Source organism: Syngnathoides biaculeatus, chromosome 19, assembly GCF_019802595.1.
Source record: "Syngnathoides biaculeatus isolate LvHL_M chromosome 19, ASM1980259v1, whole genome shotgun sequence".
Lineage (NCBI taxonomy): Eukaryota > Metazoa > Chordata > Actinopteri > Syngnathiformes > Syngnathidae > Syngnathoides > Syngnathoides biaculeatus.
This window is the reverse complement of record NC_084658.1, coordinates 1,087,501-1,109,089: the sequence shown is the minus strand read 5'-3', so window position 1 is coordinate 1,109,089 and position 21,589 is coordinate 1,087,501. Positions and strand designations below refer to the sequence as shown.

Here is a 21,589-nt window from a genome sequence, read left to right as displayed (position 1 = left end):
ACGGACGCCCAGCCGGTATTGAAGCTCGCTCTACCTGGGGTGTTGGCTCTCCATCCTATTGGCGCACGGTAAGAGCTGAATATTCTTCTAAGAGCTGGTTGGATATTACTTAGCTTCATACAGCGTGATTTGTGCTTGTGCTTGTGTTACCATTTCTGTGTGGGACCAATAAAGTGCCAATTGTTGGTAGCCAGAAGTGTGTCTTGTCTTCATTTCTGAGTGCCTATCTCCAACGATCCTATTAAAATTTGATACCGAACTCCTGAGCGAGGTATCAGAAATGTTTTAAAACACAGACAAAAGAGCAAGAGGGAGACCAAAGAAAAGGTTGATGGATGTGGTGAAGGAGGACATGAAGACTGTGGGTGTTAGTGAGGAAGATGCACAAGATAGGCTTAGATGGATAAAGATGACACGCTGTGGCGACCCCTAATCGGGACAAGCCGAAAGGAAAAGAAGAAGAAGAACTGTGAAAGGGTGCAGCTACACAGTCTCCTCCAAAAGTATTGGAACAGCAAGGGCAATTATTTTGTTTTTGTTGTATACTGAAGACGTTTGAGATTCCGATAAAAAGATCAATATGAGAAAATAGTTCAGAATTCAAGTTTTCTTTTCATGGTATTTACATATAGATGTATTAAACAACTCAGGACTGAGCACCTTTGTTTGATGCCACCCACTTTTCAAGTGACCAAAAGTATTGGAATGGAAAATTCAATAGATGCTGTTCACGTGACGTCATGAGTCACATGACTTTTGTTTACGACGCCGTACTGGCAATAATAAAATACAACTCACATTTTTTTGTGATCTTTGTGTGAATTTTGGCTTGTTTATAAACGCGTTATGTCCTTTTCATGATGGTATTTCATTGTGTGGCTTATGGTTGCAAGAACGGACAGAAAAAGGTGTCTGACACTTCAGGCATTGTTTACCTTTTACTGGGCATTCAGCTAATTTACTGTGGTATCCTTCACACTTGTTAGATATCTTTACAGAGGTCTTTGGGCTGTCAATATGCCTACTAGCACCCACAGTGAAACTTTGCTTTCCGGGTTTGTGGTGGATAACATAAACCTTGTGGGTGTTGGTAGACATAGGCTTCAGCTACACTTTTGATAACTCGTGGGAGAGGGCTATGCCGATCGCTTTTTCGAGCGTAAGCTCCACCCCCAGCGGTGTAACTTTTCGCACACACTCAGTGAGTTGCTAGCAAAAACTATGCGGTCTCTGACCATCTCATCGCTGTTTGTGTCGTTACAGTTTTAAACCAACAGCTTGAGTTCTGTCACAAAGCGCTCACATGACTCACAATTACCTTGCGCCTTCTCGTGAAACTTATATCTAGAAAAGTTGGGGTTTGCTTTTGGAGTGAGGTAATCAGAGAACTTTTCAAAAGAGGTTTTTAGCAACTTATCTTCGTCACCGGTCAGTGTCCACGTATTGCTGACATCCCGTCCTTTATCGCCGATACACAGCAGGAGGAAACTGCACTTTTCCTCTTTAGCTCTGTTTTTAAGCTGTCCTGTGAACATGAGTTCAGCGTGTTGCTTGAATCTCCGCCACGCATCTGGTAAATTGGATGAGTCCCAGTCCATCCTCGGCATTGGAACACCAAACGGCTTCTCATCATCCTCGTTCATTTTTTTTCCCCTGTGAGTCTGTAGTTGACTCTGACACCATGTTATGATCTTGCTGTCGTGTTATTGAATAACGTAGACGTGAGTCCAACTGTACTTTTTAATATTTATTTCGCTTTTCCCCCGGCCAACCTCACTCGCTCACTTCCTATCGTTCGGTCTCGTTGCACTCCGCTGACGTCAACCCAATCACACCACACTTGCTAGATACGAGAAGTACTATAGCTCAATCTTATAATAAAGGGATGATACTTGCTCTGGAGTTTCACATGTGGCTTCTCTCTTTATTCCTCACTCCAGCACAAGTGCCTCAATCACCTCTGGTTACAGTGTTTGTTTGTCAAAGGACTTTCAAGATAAAAGATCAAACGATAATCGTAGCCAAATCATTGCAGTATATACTTTTATCGCTTCCCGGCCAACAAAAAAAGGTGTGACAGATGGATATCTGCCACGAAGAGGAACAAGTGGGCGCCCACCATGTACTCTCAACTGTGCAGCAAGTGTTTCATTTCTGGTAGGTACATATTCTGTACATATGTATGTTGGTGGTGATGAGGGGACTGCTTGTATCTTTTTTGTATATCGTTATTTGTTATAACTGTCCAACTGTTGTGCAATGCCTGATAAAACTGTTAAGTTTAGGTCCGACAATGACGAGTCCGCCATGATATGTAGACAATCTTGCCGTCCAAGATGGCGTCGGAAACAAAAAACACGTGTTAGGCGTGACGTCACTGAAAAGCATCTATCAAAGTGAATAACCTTTGATATTTGTTGTAAAACCCTTACATGCAAAAATTGAATCAAGCCTGCAACTCCATGGAGTTTACCAGACAGTTGCATTCTTCATTTGAAATGCTTTTCCAGGCTATTACCACAACCTCTTTCAGTTCTGGTTTGTTTCTAGGGTTTTCCCCTTCAGTCTTCTCTTCAGGACATAAAATGCAAGTTTTATTGGGTGAAGGTCTAGTGATAGAATTAAACTTTTCGCCCATAATGAGTCTTTGTTGTGTTAGCAGTATGTTTTGAGTCATTGTCCTGTTGCATAGTGAAAATTCTCCCAACTAGTTAAGATGAATTTTTTGGGATATTTACAGACAAAATGTTTTTGTAGGCTTCTGAATTCATTTTTCTGCTCCAATTGTGAGTTACATCATCAATAAAGATTAGTAAACCCTTTCCAGAAGAAGCCATGCACGCTCAATCCATGACATTGCCTCCAACATTTTTTTACAAAAGATCTTGTGCTTTGGATCATAAGCAGGTCCTTCCTTTCTCCATACTTCAGCCTTTCCATCACATTAGTAGAGGTTAATGTTTGTCTCATCAGTCCATAAAACTTTCCTCCAAAACTTCAGTGCCTCATCTCCATACAACAGTGCCGTGATTATTTTGCGTATGCTATACACACAAAGGTTTAAAAATCATAAAACCAATTTTAATATCAGTCAGAACCAACCCAAGGAAAACCAAAATGCACTTTTCAATTAACCTCTAGATTCAAAGACGACATGAAATAAAAGCTCGAATTCTGAACTTTTGTCTCATATTCTTCTAATCGCAAATACAAACGTATTCACTAAACAACAAAAACAAAGGAATTGATCATTGCTTTCAAATACTTTTGGAGGGGACTGGAGATTTCTTGGAGTCACAATTAATGATAAAATTAGTTGGAAGCCACACAGACTATGCACATTCAACCTAAAGTTGCAAAAAAAATCTGAATCAGAATCCACATTAATGGCCAAGTATGTAACAACACACAAGGAATATGTCTCCAGGAGTCGGTGCATGCCCTGGTTTGACATTCATGTTGAGTACTGAGAAGAAGAACAAATAGACTAACAAGAACGAAGAACAATCGACATTCAAGGTAGAGAAACTATTCCTAATAAGAGTCACACTTGTGGAAGATGCAGTGTCTTCTTCATTGAGAGTAGTTAGGATTAAACAGAGTGCCCTTAACCATTACCGGTTGACCATTATAATCCAGTGCAATGAAAATTGGAGCAAAGGGAGCAGTTTAAAATGACGAATCGTGCGATAGCCCACAGTATATATTACTAATACTGAACAAAACTAAAGAAACTAAACAAATGAACTACAACTAAAGAAATTAACATTGCAAAGAGACTATGCAGTTAAACTGGAAAAACAGTATATATTACTAATACTAATGCTGTGTAATGTGTCGCAACAACTGGGCACGCCAGAAAGTACAGTGGTACTTCTACTTACGAAAGCACCAAATAAAATGTCCGACAAAGGCAAATAACACCCTAAATCGTTGTTACACTTCCATAAAAAACGCATATCGTGCAATTCCTCGCACACCCATTTGCTCCGTTGATCACTGCTTCGTGAACTTAAAACCAACATACAGGCAAGCACTTAAATGTGCAAAGCCTTTAGTAAAATCAGTTAAAAAGTGGACCAACAAGGACAAATTAAAACTTCAAAGATGCTTTGACTGTACAGACTGGAGTGTCTTTCAAAATTCAGCGTGTAGCCTAGATAAATATACGGATATTGTTACCGCGTATGTCAGTTTCTGCAAGGAGGTGTGTGTTCCAACAAAATCATTTTGCCTGTTCAATAACAACAAGCCGTGCTTTTCAGCGAGACTTAGGTAATTCTGCCAGGCTAAAGAGATTGCATATCACAGTGGGGACAAGGCACTCTACAATTGCACTAGAAATCAGCTGGCTGAAGAAATAAGAAGAGAAGAAATATTGCAAAGAGAGACTATGCAGTTAAACTGGAAAAACATCTTGGCGCTAATGACTCCAAATCAGTTTGGCACGGTGTACAATCACCAACTACAAGACATGTTCACTCCCGGAAGAAAATAAGAGTGGGCTAGCCGACGAACTAAATAGCTTTGAATGCAAATTAAAAATAAACACTTTCACGCTACGCACCCACCAAACCGCACCACCGTTTAGCATCCATGAAGGGCAATGTTAGACAGATCCTCAAGCAACAAAAGATCAACAAAGTACCAGGCCCAGACCTTGTGTCACCATCCTGCTTCAAGTAGAGATGAAAGTGGACTTTCATGAAAATTCCTGAAAATCCAAATGCGAGTACTAGAGGGATCCGGGGGCATGCCCCCCCTGCGAAATCTTTGAAAAAAATGGATGGCTGTTGTGCATTCTGGTGATATCTGTGAACAAAATTCAGACAAAAATTGAAAGTAAAATTTCTAAGTCCTATACTCGCAATGTTTTGAAAATGCTGAAAGTTTAGTTCAACATAATCAGCGTTTGTGTTCTGAACATGCCCTTTCGTACATGCTCAGGACGGTTAACTTACATTTCCTGTTTCCGGGTGAATACCGGTTGCTTTGGAGCAGGCTCATTTAGTGAACGTTTATGAAATAAACACGTAAATTAATGTTAAGAGTTATTTTCTGTGAAGCACTCCTCAATGATCTTTTTGGAGGCCGCTTTGCCCACCTTGACATGTCTCTTTAAGTCAGCTCAGGTAGCGCTGTATTGTACCTTCTCCTCTGACCTTAAGGCGGCATTGCAACGTTGCAGGAGTGGCTTAATCTTCGAGTCATCAAGGATTTTTGGTTGCGGAAAAGCCAGCTCCGTCTATTTATAGTCACAGTGTCTATGCAGTTTTTGATAAGACAGAACAGAATCTGTGTGTTCACAGTCCTGCAGCTGAGAGAGTGAATTCTCAGGCCATGTTGTAATTGTCTATGTTTGTGGCTTATTTATTTTAGTTGGGGTATGTATGTGGGGATAAGCTTACGGCCATGCTACCCTGAGAACGCCCCATCTCGTCAGATCTCGGAAGCTGTGCGGGTTTGGCCCTGGTTAGTACTTGGATGGGACACTGCCTAGGAATACCAGGTGCTGTAAACTTCTCACGTCGGCTAGAATGCAGAGGGCTTGCGTCATGCATTATCTAGATATGGGCCAACTTTCACAGCCGGACCCGGAAGAAAAGTCCTTGACCCCACCCCGTGACGTTGCCAGTGCTTAGCATTACAGACCATTCATTCTAGCTTGGTCAACATGCTGACGTGTTGTACACACAACTGCAAAAAAACTGAGGAAACGCACTCAAATTTGTAAGTCTTTAACCTCCCGTGGGGTCAACCTGACACAATAAAGCTGTGGCTGTCATAGTTGAGGGTCGTTCATCAGCTGGGGAAATTTGCAATCATCTAACCATTACTGGTTATTAGCCGCCTCGCTATAGCCTCTCGTGCCGGTACTGTATTAATTACTATTAATTACTGTAAAGCGTTAGCCTCACAGTTATGAGGACCCGGGTTCAATCCTGGACCTCGCTGTGTGGAGTTTGCATGTTCTCCCCCGTGTCTGGGTGGGTGTAACCCTGCCTCCTGACCATTGACAGCTGGGATAGGCTCCAGCACTCTCGCAACCCTCATGCGAATAAGCGGCTACAAAAATGGATGGATGTATATATACGTGTCATCACTTTACGGAAGTCCCAATTTTATTTATTTTTTATTCCAGATATCTTCTTCTTTTGTCCCTTTAGGGGTCGCCACAGCGTGTCATCTTTTTCCACCTTAACCTATCTCCTACCACTTCCTCTCTAACCCCAACTGCCTTCATGTCTTCGCTCACCACATCCATAAACCTTCTCTTTGGTCTTCCTCTCGCTCTTTTGCCTGTTAGCTCCATCCTCAGCACCCTTCCACCAATAACCTCACTCTCTCGCTTCTGAACATATCCAAACCATCGAAGTCTGCTCTCTCGAATCTTGTCTCCAAAATATCCAACTTTGGCTGTCCCTCGAATGTGCTCATTTTTAATCCTATCCAACCTGCTCACTCCGAGCGAGAACCTCAACATCTTCATTTCTGCTACCTCCAGTTTTGCTTCCTGTTGTTTCTTCAGTGCCACCGTCTCTAATCCGTGCATCATGGCCGGCCTCACCACTGTTTTGTAAACTTTGCCCTTCATTCGAGCAGAGACTATTCTGTCACATAACACACCAGACACCTTCCGCCAGCTGTTCCAACCTGCTTGGACCCGTTTATTCACTTTCTTACCACACTCACCATTGTTCTGGATTGTTGACCCTAAATTTTTTAAGTTTTCCACCCTCGCTATCTCTTCACTCCTCACTATGCCCCCTCCACCTTCCAGTCTAACCTCATCTGTCAGCCTATCCATTACTACTGCAAACAGGAAGGGGCTCAGAGCTGATACCTGATGCAGGCCCACCTCCACCTTAAATTCTTCTGTCATACCTAAGGCACACCTCACCATTGTTCTGCTGCCATCATACATGCCCTGTACTATTTTAACATAATTCTCCGCCACACCAGACTTACGCATGCAGTAACACAGTTCCTCTCTTGGTACTCTGTCAGAGGCATTCTCTACATCCACAAGGACACAATTAGCTCCTTCTGACCTTCTCTGTACTTTTCCACGAGCATCCTCAGGGTAAATAATGCATCTGTGGTACTCTTTCAAGGCATGAAACCATACTTTTGCTCGCAGATACTTCTGTCCTGAGTCTAGTCTTCACTACTCTTTCCCATAACTTCATTGTGTGGCTCATCAACTTGATTCCTCTATAATTCCCACAGCTCTGAACATTGCCTTTGTTCTTAAAAAAAAAAAAACACATCAACACAACACAAACACGATAGAATAGCTAACACAAAATAGGCGTTCAAGAACAGAGTACTTGAGCCACAACGGCGATTAGTCACCAATGTTGAACGAGTGTTCCCAAACAAGCAAATTTTCATCCCAGTGGGTATTCCAAGTTTGCGAAAGTTCTAGCCGGTCCAAAAGTAAAAGGCGGCAGGCGTCCGTGGAGTTAGCGTTCCAAGCATTGTACTCTCCCAGAGTAGTGGTGAGGTCGCCTCATTGTCCGTCTTTCTTGTTCTTATTTAGGTAATCCTTGAAACATTTCAGACTTCCGCGTCACAAAGGACATGAGTTCGCATCACATGGACCCACATCAACATACATACATACATACATACATACGTACATCAAGGCACAGATATTACAAAAAGAACTTAGAATGCATCAATAAATTCAGAAAGTGTATTTTTCAGGATTATTCCCCATGTCCAGGCCTTGGTAAGATTATTAAAACAAACAAAAGATAAAAACAAGTGAAGTTGCATAATTTTTCATGACAGCACCGTTGTATTTAGTGGTTTTAAGTTCAAAGAGGTGATGGCTCTAGGGAAAAAACTGTCTTTGAATCTGGTTGTTCGTGTTTTGTGGGACCTGTGTGGGACCTGTACCGCCAGTCAGAAGGCAGCAGGTTAGAGAGGTGGTGACCAAGATGGGAAGAGTTCTTCATAATGTTCGTAGCGCTGCTGTGATACCGGCAATGTCCTCAAGAGAGGGCAGAAAGCAGCCAGTGATCATCTGGACACTCTTGATCACTCTTTGCAGAGCTTTCCTGTCCACTGCTGCACATCTAGCTACCACAATGTGATGCAGTCTGTGAGGATGCTCTCCAGAGTGGTTCTGTAGAAAGCCTGCAGCATCTTAGTTTCCAAGTTGTTCTTCCTGAGCACTCTCAGGAAGTAGAGTTGCTGCTGGGCCCTTTTCACTGCTGCATTGGTATTTGCAGTCTAGGTAAGTTTGTCTGTGATGTGATGTAGAAATCTGAAGGATTGGACCCCCTCCACACACTCCCCATTGATAAGCAGTGGGACTGGGTCCACGCTGCACTTCTGAAGGTCCAGGATGATTGCCTTCGTCGTTGTGGTGTTCAGTGTGAGGTTGTTTGCAGAACAAAACCTTAACAGATTTCCAATATAGTTTCTGTAGGCAGACTCATCTCCTTTTGAGATTAGCCCGATCACGGTGGTATCATCAGCAAACTTACTCATGAAGTTGCTGGGATGGGCTGGTATGCAGTCGTGTGTGTAAAGAGAGTATAGTCGAGGGCTCAGTACACAACCTTGGGAGGACCCGGTGCTGAGGGTGATTGAGGAAGAGAGGTGTGGCACAAGTCTGACAGATGGTGGACATTTTGTGAGGAAGTTATTTAATTCAGCAGCAGATGCAAGGAGATAGTCCAAGGAGGGAGAGTTTGTCAACCGGGATACTTGGGATGATGGTATTAAAGGCTGAGCTTAAGCATGAAAAGCATCCTAACGTAGTCCCCTTGGTGTTTCAGGTAGCTCAGTGCAGGGTGGGCAAACTGTTTGGGGTCAAAAGAGGGAGGGAATGAGCGCCTTATGTGACATGCAATTTGCCTCTCAAAGCACTTCATGATCACAGGTGTGAGTGCAACAGAACTGTAATCATTTCGACTGTCAATGGCTGATTTTTTGGGTATGGGGTTGATTGTTGTATATTTCAGTCCGGAGGGAATGGTTGGTTGTTTCAGGAAGCTGTTGAAGATTTTTGTAAAAACACTGGTCAGCTGATCAGCACAGGTATTCACTATCTTCTCAGGCACTCCATCCTTGCCAGTAGCCTTCCTGGTGTTTACAGTTCTGAGTACATGTCTCACTTCAGGTTCCTGAAGCGTCGGTGTGCTGCTGATGGGACGTGATTTTGGTGAGACTGAATTTGGTCTGTCAGTCTCAAAACCGGCAAAGAAATGGTTTAGTTCCCAGTGCTGAGGGTGATTGACAAAGAGAGGTGTAGCCAAGTTTTACAGACTGTGGATGGTTTGTGAGAAAGTCTTTAATCCAGCATCAGATGGAAGGAGATAATCCAAGGAGGGAGAGTTTGTCAACCAAAATGCCTCGGATGATGGTGTTAAAGGCTAAGGTCTATGAAAAGCATCCTGACGTAGTTCCCTTGGCAATCCAGGTGGCTCGGTGCAGTGTGGAAAGCTATTGGGATAGCATCCTCGGTGGACTATTTTTTTTCTGTAGGCAAACTGGTAGGGGTTGAGTAAGGGAGGAAGTGAGCCCCTTATGTGGTGTGCAACCAGCCTCTCAAAGCATTTCATGATCACAGGTGTGCGTGCAACAGGCCTGTAATCATTTAGACCGTCAATGGTTGCTTTTTTGGTGATGGGGATAATCGTTGCAGATTTCAGGCAGGAAGGAACGGTTCCTTGTTGCAGGGAGCTGTTGAAGATTTTTGTGAACAATGGTCAGTTGATCAGCACAGGCTTTCAGTACCTTCCCCGGCACTACGTCTAGCCAGCAGCTTTCCTGGTGTTTACAGTCCTGAGCACACCTCTCACTTCATGTTCTTGAATTGTCAGTGTGCTGATAATGGGACGTAGTGGTGATGAGCCTGGATTTGATTTTTCCGTCTCAAAACAGGCAAAGAAATGGTTTAGAACCTCTTCCAGCAAGGGGGTCCGTGTCTTCACCACACATCTTGTCATTTATGTTGTAGTATGGGACGTGCTGTAATCCCTCCCATATCTTTTTTTAATTGTTTTTCTGTGAGGCGCTCCTCCATATTTCTTTTGTAGGCCGCCTTGGCCACTCTGAAGCCTCTCTTTAAGTGGGCTCTGGGAGCGCTGTCCTGTCCTTTGTCCCCTGTCCTGAAGGCAGCATTGCGTCATCTCAGGAGTGCCTTGGTCTCTGGGTCATCCAGGGTTTTTGGTTGGGGGAAACCCGGATCAGTCTATTGACAGTCACAGTGTCTATGCAGTTTTTAATGTAAGACAGAACAGTATTTGTGTGTTCCTGGAGGTTCTGGTGTTCAAATAATTCCCTAAAAGTGCATGAAAAACAGTCCGTCAGCAGAGATACTATATTCTCAGGCCAATTTGAGGCCTTATTTGTTTTTATAGGGGGGTGTATGTGGGCATAACGGTGATGCAGACATGACTGGATCCAGCAACATGGAGGAGGGTGGAGGCCCTGTATGCATGTTAAATGTTGGAGTAAACATGGTCCAGGGTTTTGTCTCCTCTGGTGGGACACTTGCCATGCTGGATTAATTTGGGGAGAACAGTCTAAAAACATTCTTGATTGAAGTCACCAACACCAATAAATACTCCGTTGGTGTGGGCGAGTTGCTGTTTGTTTGCAGTCATAAGCAGACGCCTAAGTTCTGCGCTAACGTGAGTCTCCTCCGGGATATAGACAGCCACCACATTGACCACTGTTAGTTTCCTAAGTTGATAAAAGCCTCTGCATGAGACTGCAAGGACCTCTAAATCAGGAGAACAGTGAGTGTCGATGATCCTGCAGTGAGAACACCAGTTGTTGTGCACATAAACACAAAGCCCTCCCCCTCTGGTCTTACTGGCAAAACTGGAACATCAGGTATTCGCAAATGTAACCACGTCTCTGTGATGAAAATAATACTGCAGTTCCGGACAAACCCGCTCGTGGGTTGTTTTAATTCCAATTCGTCCATTTTATGGGTGATGGCTCTTGCGTTAGCCAAAAAGATGCTTGGAAGCGCAGGTCTGTTAGGTTGCTATCTTAGCTTAGCAGCCAGGCCCAACCGATATCTTTGTTCTTTTTTACACTCCCTTGCCATCTCCGTCACTTGCTGAGAGCAGCTATCCACGGAGATCCCGGTGGTCTCGCAATGTCCTCCAGAATTTATAATCATGGAGTTTATCGAAATTTATTGGATATTTTAAACTTTTTTTAAACAAAAAAAAAAAACCTGAAAAGTGGGCATGCAACATTATTCGCCCTCTTGCATTAATACTTTGTAGCCCCACCTAGTGCCACAATTACAGCTGCAATTCGCTTGGGGTATGTCTCTATCAGTTTTGCACATCGAGAGACTGAAATTCTTGCCCATTCGTCCTTGCAAAACAGCTCGAGCTCAGTGAGGTTGGATGGAGAACGTTTGTGAACAGCAGTCTTCAGCTCTGCCCACAAATTCACGATTGGATTCAGGTCTGGAATCTGACTTGGCCATTCTAACACCTAGATATGTTTATTTGCGAAACATTCCACTGTAGATTTGGCTTTATGTTTTGGATCATTGTTCTGTTGGAACATTAATCTCCGTCCCAGTCTCAAGGCTTTTGCAGACTCCAACAAGTTTTCTTCCAGAATGGTCCTGTATTTGGCTCCATTCATCTTCCCATCAATTTTAACCATCTTCCCTGTCACCGCTGAAGAAAGGCAGGCCCAAACCATGAGGCTGCCACCACCAGCTTGTTTGGTTTCATCTGACCACAGCACCTTTTTCCACATGTTTGGTGTGTCTCCAGGTGGGTTGTGGCAAAGTTTAAACAAGACTTTTTATGGATATCTTTGAGAAATGGCTTTTGTTCTGGACATTCTTCCATAAAGGCCAGATTTGTGCAGTGTACGTCTGATTGATGTCCTCTGGACAGACTCTCCCACCTCAGCTGTAGATCTCTGCAGTTCATCCAGAGTGATCATGGGCCTCTTGGCTGCATCTCTGATCAGTCTTCTCCTTGTTCTAGGTGAAAGTTTAGAGGGACAGCCGGGTCTTGGTAAATTTGCAGTGGTCTAATACTCCTTCCATTTCATTATGATTGCTTGCACAGTGCTCCTTGAGGTGTTTAAAACTTGGGAAAACTTTTTGTATCCAAATCCGGTTTTAAACTTCACAACATTATTTCGGACCTGCCTGGTGTGTTCCTTGGTCTTCATGATGCTCTCTACAATTTAAACAGAACCCTGAGACTATCGCAGAGTAGGTGCATTTATACAGAGACTTGATTACACACGGGTAGATTCTATTTATCATCATCAGTCAACATTGGGTCATTAAGAGAGTCACTGAACTTCTGGAGTAAGTTTGCTGAACTGAAAGTAAAGGGGCCAAATCAGTGAGGTCATCAATTTTGTGAAAAACAATTGTGAAGCATGTGGCCCATATTTAAGGATGAACCCAGCACCTGTTGAACATGCATTTCTCCTTGAAAGACTGAGGAAAATGGTTCATCCAACACATTGTTCAGAAGAACAGCGTACCTTGATTGGAAGTTTGAAAAGAGAGGGGAAACCTTATAAAGAGCTGCAAAAAATATAGGCCACCCAGCGAAAATGATTTGTAATGCCTTAAAATGACAAAACTGACCTATAAAGAGACCTACCCCAAGCGACTTACAGCTGTAACTGCAGCAAAAGGTGCCGCTACAAAGTATTAATGCGAGGGTGCCGAATGATATTGCACGCCCCATTTTTCAGGGTTTTTTTTTTTTTTAAGTTTAAAATATCCAATAAATTTCTTTCCACTTAACGATTGTGTTCCACTTGTTGATTATTGACCAAAAATTTGAATCGTACATCTTTATGGGCGGCATAGTGGATGAGTTGGTACAGTTTGTAAAGTGTTGGCCTCTCAGTTCTAAGGTCCCGGGTTCAATCACGGACCCACCTGTGTGGAGTTGGGATGTTCTCCCCGCGCTTGCGTGGGTTTCCTCCGGGCATTCAGGTTTCCTCCCACATTCAAAAAACATGCAACATTAATTGGACAATCTAAATTGCCCCGAGGTGTGATTGTAAGTGTGTCTGTTTGTCTCAATGTACACTGGGATTGGCTGGCAACCAGTTCAGTGTATACCCCGCCTCCTGCCCGTTGACAGCTGGGATAGGCTCCAGCACCCCCCGCAACCCTTATAAGGATAAGTGGCAAAGAAATGGATGGATGTATATGGATGGGTATATCTTTATGTTTGAAGCCTGAAATGTGGCAAAAGGTTTAAAAGTTCAAGGGGGCTTCACAAGGCACAATGTATGTGACTCTAAATATCCACGAGGTGTGATTGAGAGTGCAACTTTTGTCTGTCTCCATGTGCCCTGCGATTGGCTGGCAACCGCGTTCAGGATATACCCTGCCCGATGACAGCTGGGATTGGCTCCAGCACTCCTGCGACCCTCATGAGGTTAAAAGGCCCAGAAAATGTACTCAAAAGCGTGCATGCATGTTACCATATGTTTCAAGATAGTGTGGCTCTATAGCTATATTGTATTGCTACATTGTGAAATACTTCAATAAAACACAACCAATCTCACTGTCTACATTGTTAATTACTTTAATAAAGTTCAAACAAACTCAGTTTTTCTCCCGGTGCTTTTTTAAATAGCATGCATTTAAGCTACCGTGTATTTTAAGGTAGTGTCGCTTCATAGCTATATGCTTAGTGGGGCTAAATGTTTGTAAATACGATTTTAAGTTCATGTTTTGTGGCAATTATTTCTTCGCTCATCGTTTTGGTTGTTTTGTTATCTGCTTGTTGTGCTGTTCTGTTTGCTCTGGTGTCTTGATTTTGGTATGGGAAGCTTTTTCTTCTGCTGACAAAAATAAAGCTACAATTGTGCCTCACTGTCTCGTGAGCTCCATCATCCCTGCACCACATAATAGTGTGCGCCTTGTACAGTGAAGAAAATAAGTATTTGAACACCCTGCTATATTACAAGTTCTCCCACTTAAAAATCATGGAGGGGTCTGAAATTTTCATCGTAGTTGCATGTCTACTGTGAAAGAGATCATCTCACTTAAAAAGAAAAATCCAGGAATCACTATGTATGATTTTGTCACGATTTATTTGTGTGATACAGCTGCAAATAAGTATTTGAACACCTGTCGATCAGCTAGAATTCTGACCCTCAAAGACCTGTTAGTCTGCCTTTAGAAGTCCACCTCCACTCCATATATTATCCTGAATCAGATGCACCTGTGTGAGTTCGTTACCTGCATATAGACACGTGTCCACACCATACAATCAGTAAGACTCAAACTTGTAACATGGCCAAGACCAAAGAGCTGTCCAAAGACACCAGAGACAAAATTGTACAACTCCACACAGCTGGAAAGGGCTACGGAAAAATTGCCAAGCAGCTTGGTGAAAAAAGGTACACTGTTGGAGCAATCATTAGAAAATGGAAGAAGCTAAACATGACGGTCAATCTCAATCGGATTGGAGCCCCATGCAAGATATCACCTCGTGGGGTCTCAATGATCCTTAGAAAAGGTGAGGAATCAGCCCAGGACTACATGACAGGACTTGGTCAATGACCTGAAAAGAGCTAGGACACTGTTTCCAAGGTGACTGTTGGTAATACACAAAGACGTCATGGTTTGAAATCATGCATGGCACGGAAGGTTCCCCTGCTTAAACCAGCACACGCCAATGACTATTTGGGATGATACAGGAGTAATGGGAGAAAGTTTTGTGGTCAGATGAGACCAAAATTGAACTTTTTGGTCAGAATTCCATCAACTGTGTTTGGAAGAAGAAGAATGATGAGTTCCATCCCAAGAACATCATGCTTTGAGGGTGTTTTTCTGCACATGGGACACGAAGACTGCCAGTATTTAGGAGAGGATGACCGCGCCCATGTATTGTGATATTTGAGGAACAACCTCTTTCCCTCAGTCAGGGCATCGAAGATGGGTCGTGGCTGGGTCTTTCAACTTGACCTGACTTGAATGACCTGAAGCAAGCAGCCAGGAAAACCAAGGAGTGGCTCCGTAAGAAGCATACTGAGGTTCTGGCTTGGCCTAGCCAGTCTCCCGACCTAAACCCACTCGAAAATCTTAGGAGGGAGCTGAAACGCCGTGTTTCTCAGCGACTGCCCAGAAACCTGTCTGATTTAGAGAAGATCTGCGTGGAGAAGTGGGCCAAAATCCCTCCTGCAGTGTGCGCAAACCTGATGAACAACTACAAGAAACATTTGACCTCTGTAATTGAAAACAAAGGCTACTGTACCAAATATCAACATTGGTTTTCTCAGGTGTTCAAATACTTATTTGCAATTGTATCGCACAAATAAATCATTAAAAAAATATCATTGTGATTTCTGGATTTTTCTTTTTAGACTCTCTCTCTCTCACAGTGGAAATGCACCTACGATGAAAATTTCAGACCCCTCCATGATTTTTGAGTGTGAGAACTTGCAATATAGCAGGGTGTTCAAATACTTATTTTCTTCACTGTATATGTGTTAAATACTGAAATTGCACGTTTTAATACGGTGCACCTTATGGTCGCGAAATTACGGTTATTTTTCACCCGGCTTTTATCTATTTGGAATCCCTATTTTGAGGAATAATGCAAGGGTCATTTCCTTAACATAGCTAAGTTTGCAAATCAGATTCTTTAGAAAATAAGTAATGTTATTTTAGACCACACAGCCCTATTACTTACATTATGACTCACATGAGTCCTTTTATGCATTGATCTTCAAGACTCACCTCTGTTAACATGTAAGTGAAACTTGCTTTGCCTTTCATGTTAGATGAAGCAGTGGCCAGCAGGATCTGAGTTCGGATCTCACTGCGGTCCACCTCATGTGTGTCAGGCTGGGTATCCACTGTCAAGGTAACACACGACTCAGAAAGGCCAGCAGTCATGAAGAAAAGTTCACAGTTGTTTCTATCAGAGTTTACCAGGCGGATTGTAGCGGTTGCCCAGCCAACCCTCCCATGCACCATCACTGTCCTCATCGGAGTCTGAGTATGACTGAATCAGCTGTAGCCCAGTGGCTCCACTTCCATGGACCAGTCTGACCTGGCCCCTGCACAAACACACACAATTTCAAGTTGTGATATGGACATGGACACCGTTGACCATGTTGGTCACTGGTCAGGTGGCAAGGTGGAGCAACTGGTTAGAGCATTAGCCTCACAGTTCTGAGGACCGGGGTTCAAATCCTCGTCCTGGCTGTGTGGCGTTTGCATGATCTCCCTGTGCCTGCGTGGGTTTACGCCAGGCACTCTGGTTTCCTCCCATATCCCAAAAACATGCATTAGTTGGAGACTTAGATAATGCAGCCCTATGGAGGTCACAAGCCAGTACTACCTGTAGGCGGGTCCCAAACCCAGATAAATGAAGAGGGTTACGTCATGAAGGGTATCGGTCTTAAAACTTTGCCAAACAAACTTTAAATGTTGGGAGAATGACAGGAAAATCTCAGGAGTTAGTTGACATGATCATTAGGAGAAATGTTGATATACAGTATTGTTCATCCAAGAGAGCAAGTGGAAAGTTAGTAAAGCTAGAAGTTTAGGGGAAGGGTTTCAATTATTCTACCAGAGTAGATGAGAAGAGAAATGGAGTAGGGATTATTTTAAAGGAAGAGCTGGCTAAGAATGTCTTGGAGGTGAAAAGAGTATCAGATTGGATTGAATGATGAGAAATTTGAAATTGAGAGTGAAAGTACAAAGAGGGTCAGAAGAAGCTACATTGTGTCTTTGTGGATCTAGAGAAAGCCTACGACAGCGTACCAAGAGAGAAACTGTGGTACTGCATGCGTAAGTCTGGTGCGGCGCAGAAGTATGTTAGAATAATACAGAACATGTATGATGCAGCAGAACAATGGTGAGGTGTGCCGTAGGTGTGAGAGAAGAATTGAAGGTGCAGGTGGGACTACATCAGGTATCAGATCTAAGCCCCTTCCTGTTTGCAGTGGTAATGGATGGGCTGACAGATGAGGTTTGACTGGAATCCCCTTGGACCATGATGTTTGCAGATGATATTGTGATAGCAGTGAAACCAGGGAGCAGGTGGAGGAACAATTAGAAAAATGGAGACAGGCACTGGAAAGGACAGGAATGAATCTTAGCCTAAGTAAAACTGTATATTTGTGCATGAATGAGGGGGGTGGAGGGGGAAGAGTGAGGGTCCAGGGAGAAGAGATAGCTAGGGTTGATGACTTCAATTATTTCGGGTCAACAATCCAGAGCAATGGTGAGTGTGGTAAGGAAGTGAAGAAATGGGTCCAAGCAGGTTGGAACAGCTGGTGGAGGTTTCTGGTGTGTTATGTGACAGAAACATCTCTGCTAGGATGAAGTGCAAAGTTTATAAAACAGTAGTGAGGCCAGCCATGATGTACGAATGGCACTGAAGAAACAACAGAAAGCAGAACTTGAGGTGGCATAAATGAAGATGTTGAGGTTCTCACTCGGAGTGATAGGATTAGAAATTAGCTAATTAGAGGGACAGCCAAAGTTGGACGTTTTGGAGACAAGGTGAAGAGAGCAGACTTTGATGGTTTGGACATGGCCAGAGGCGAAAGAGTGAGTATATTGGTAGAAGGGTGCTGAGGATGGAACTACCAGACAAAAGAGCGAGAGGAAGACCAAAGAGAAGTTTGATGGATGTTGTGAGGGAAGATATGAGGGCAGTTAGGGTTAGAGAGGAAGATGCAGGAGATAGGCTAAGATGGAAAATGATGACACACTGTGGCGACTCCTCACAGAGCAACCCGAAAGGAAAAGAAGAATCTGGCTAAGAATGTATTGGAGCTGAAAAGAGGATCAGATCAGGTGATGAGCCTGAACCTCCAAATTGAGGGGGTTATGTCTCCAGTAATATGATTAGCGGAGATGCCCCACTGGTAGGATGTGACTGAGAGTTGAAAGAGAAATTCTGAAACGAATTCGATGAAGTAGTTCTGAGAATCCAGAGACAGAGACAGTTGTGATTTGCGCAGATTGGAATGGCCATCTTGGTGAAGGAAACATGGGCAATGAAGAAGTGATGGGAAAGTACATCATCCAGGAAAGGAACTTTGAGGGAGAGAAGGGAGATGAATTTGCAAAAAGGATGGAAATGGCAGTAGTGAACACATTTTTCCAGATGAGGCAGGAACATAGGGTCAGCTACAAGAGCGGGGGTTGAAGCACGCAGGTGGATTACATTTTGTGCAGACAATGTAATCTGAAGGAGATTACTGACTGTAGTGTGTTATGTGTGTCTATATTTAGCTATGTATAACATTGCATTGCATTCATTATGCGAGGTCTCATGGCGTCGCCCAATGCGTAAGCCTCAACTGCAATTGCACTATTTGTCGTGACTTTTGACAAATGTGGAATTTTTGTCCCATCGGGAAATCTATGTTTTCAACCCAAGACCCAAGACGGCAGAGCGGAAGATTCTCTTCGTGGAATGTTCTGGAAGTGGGGACTTTATTAACAACTCTAATTATCTGCCTTCAGCCACTCATTTTTGGATATTTCTGGATTCATTATTACTCCATCATCGCTGAAAATAACATTTGCCTCGAGGGACATTCATTCGGACTGTGGTTGGTTGGACGTTGTTTGGTTAGTTAGCTCATATTATGAGATCTAAGATGCCATATTCACCTCTCTTTTGGATTAGTTAATATGCATTCATCTGAGATGTCTTGTGTTCTCTTAAATATTGTGTGGAACTAAATAGTCTTAATGCAATAAAAGTGTTTTGTTAGATTTTGCTGGTTTGACCAAGGGGATTTCATTCTTCTAAATATACATGGAACACGTGGTAGGGGAGAGTGTAGCTCGACAGCATAGGATGGTGATGTGTAGGATGACTGTGGTGGTGGCGAGGAAGATTAAGTAGACAGAGGTAGAGCAGAGAATCATGTGGTTGAAGCTGAGAAAAGAAGAATGTTGTCCGTCCTTTCAGAAAGAGGTGAGACAGGCTTTCGATGGACAGGAGGAGCTCACAGAAGACTGGAGTACTACAGCCAAGGTGATCAGAGAGACAGGCAGGAAAATACCTGGTGAGTGTTCTGGTTGGAAACGGGAGAAGGTGACTTGGCGGTGGAATCCAAAAATACAGGAAGTCATAGAAGGAAAGATATGAGCGAAGAAGAAGTAGGACACAGAGCAGTGAGGAGAGGTGGAAGGAATACATTGAGATGTGACTTATGGCAAAGGGAGAGATGGTGAAGGCTAAATAAGAGGCATGTACACTAGGTTCGACATGAAAGAAGGAGAATATGATCTCTACAGGATGGACAGTGGAATGGAGATGGGAAGGAAGCTAAGTGTGATTAAGGATAGAGATAGAAATGTGTTGACTGGTGCCAGTAGTGTGCTAAATCAATGAAGAGAATACTTTGAGAAGTTGATGAATGAAGAAAATGAGAAAAGGAAGAGTAGAAGAGGCAAGTGTGAAGTCGAAATGATTTGTAAGGGGGAATATAGAAAGGCAGCAAAGAGGATGAGAAATTGAAAGGCAGTTAGTCCTGATGACATACCTCTGGAGGTAGGCAAGCAATTTGAAGAGGTGACTGTGGAGTTTTTGACCAACTTATTCAACAGAATACTAGTGCATGAGAAGAAACCTGAAGAATGGAGGTGTGCTAGTTCCCATTTTCAAGAACAAATGCGATGTGCAGAGCTGTGGGAACTAAAGAGGAATAAAGTTGATGAGCCACACAATGAAGATGAAGATGCCTAAAGAATGGAAGAAAAGTGTACTTATTCTCATTTTTAAGAACAAAGGTGATTTGCAGAGCAGCAGAACAGTAGTGAGGTTTGCCGTAGGTATAACAGAATAATTTAAGGTGGAGATGGGACTGCATCAGGGATCAGCTCTGAGCCCCTTTCTGTTTGCTGTGGTAATCCATAGACAGAAGGGATTAGACTGGAATCTCCTTGGACCATGAGGTTTGCAGATGACATTGTAATCTGCAGTGAAAGCAGAGAGTTCGTGGAGGAACAATTTGAAAGATGGAGCCATGCACTGGAAAATAGAGAAATGAAGATTCACCGAAGTAAAACAGAATATATGTGTGTGAATGCGAAGGATGGAGGGTAAAGAGTGAGGCTACAGGGAGAGGAAATAGTGAGGGTGGATGACTTCAAAACCTTGGGATCAACAATCCAGAGCAATGGTGACTGTGGTAAGAAAGTGAAAAAACGGGTCCAAGCAAGTTGGAACAGCTGGCAGAAGGTGTCTGGTGTATTATGCGACAGAAGAAACTTTGATAGGACGAAGGGCAAAGTTTATAAAACAGTGGCGAGGTCAGCCATGATGTACGGATTAGAGACGGTGGCACTGAAAAGACAAAAGGAAGCAAAACTGGAGCTAGCGGAAATGAAGATGTTGAAGTTCTCTCTTGGAGTGAGCAGGTTGGATAGGATTAGAAATGAGCTCATTAGAAAAAGGGCAAAAGTTGAATCTTTTGGAGACAAGGTTCAAGAGAAAACTTTGATTGTTTCGACATCCAGAACCGAGAGAATGAGTGTTTTGGTGGAAGGGTGCTGAAAATGGAGCTGCCATACAAAAGACGCAAACTAAAGAGAAGACTGATGGATTCGGTGAGGGAAGACATAAGGGCAGTTGGTGTTAAGAGAGGAAGATGCAGGAGATAGGCTAAGATGGAAAATGATGACACACTGTGGCGACCCCTCACAGAGCAAGGCGAAAGGAAAAGAAGAAGGTGGCTAAGAATGTACTGGAAGATGCAAGAGATAGGCTTACATGGAAAAAAAGTGTGGCGACTCCTAACGGGACAAGCCAAAAGGAAAAGAAGAAGAATTGGAGAGTTGGGTATTGATTGTGAGTGCTTGTTTGTTTAGATGTGGCCTGCGATTAGCTTGCAACCAGTTCAGGGTGCACCCTGCCTCCTAGCCGAAGATAGCTGGGATGTGCTCCAGCAGTCCCACGATCCTCATGAAGTCGAGGATGAACAACTAGACATCTTGCAAACCAGGGATCTCATGTACAAATACTTTACAAATACTCCTACTGAAACATGCTATATGTTCAAATTCAGAAAACTGCAGCACAAAAATATCCAGATGCATGAATCCAAGCACATTTACTTTGTGCATCCGAATCAACGAAGAATTGAGCATGTTAGAGTAGCTGTCTCCTCCCAGGCCCACATTTAATATGCACATTATATTCAAATGAAAGCAGCTGTGATCACAATCCCTGCATGATCAGAAAAAAAAATTGCAAGGTAATTCAGGAAAAAAAACTGAATGTGAAGTTGAGATGCTCCTCAAAGTGTTGTGCAAAAAAAAAAAAATTGTACGCTGTCCTTTGGCGTTAACAGGAAAAGAGGAGTGAATGAGAAACTGTCTGTGCGACTGTCTATCCTGTGGGGTCATAACAGTGCACACACGCTGAACTAAAAAATAAGTGATCAGCTGCCGACTGTTAAAGTGTGGCCAAAACAGGCAGGGGAACGTGCGCACAAAGGGCTTCACCCTGTTTGAGGAGACAATCGCTGCAATCATGGGTGACAGGTCTCTCAGGGGTGGAAGGAGCATGTGACTGATTATGATTACCTCACAAGGTAAATACCATTAAAACTCACAACAAAAGTG

At 43.2% G+C, this 21,589-nt stretch overlaps 1 protein-coding gene across 8 annotated transcripts in view; it reads right to left on the bottom strand.

Annotated features, from left to right (window-relative positions):
• The window catches only part of dcaf11 (ddb1 and cul4 associated factor 11), a 130,745-nt gene that overhangs the window by 98,820 nt on the left and 10,336 nt on the right, over positions 1-21,589 (bottom strand). For 7 of the 8 annotated variants that reach the window (XR_009792798.1, XR_009792799.1, XR_009792797.1 and 4 more), the window contains 2 exons: positions 15,923-16,050; positions 15,728-15,846 (listed from right to left, as the gene is read on the bottom strand). Coding sequence is in view for 5 of the 8 variants with exons in the window: in XM_061805765.1 (XP_061661749.1) it covers positions 15,728-15,846; positions 15,923-16,050 (247 nt within the window). In the remaining 3 variants the exon portion in view is untranslated. Of the gene's footprint in view, positions 1-15,727; positions 15,847-15,922; positions 16,051-16,161; positions 18,545-21,589 lie in introns of those variants that run through there. The other variant, XM_061805763.1, reaches the window with a different exon arrangement.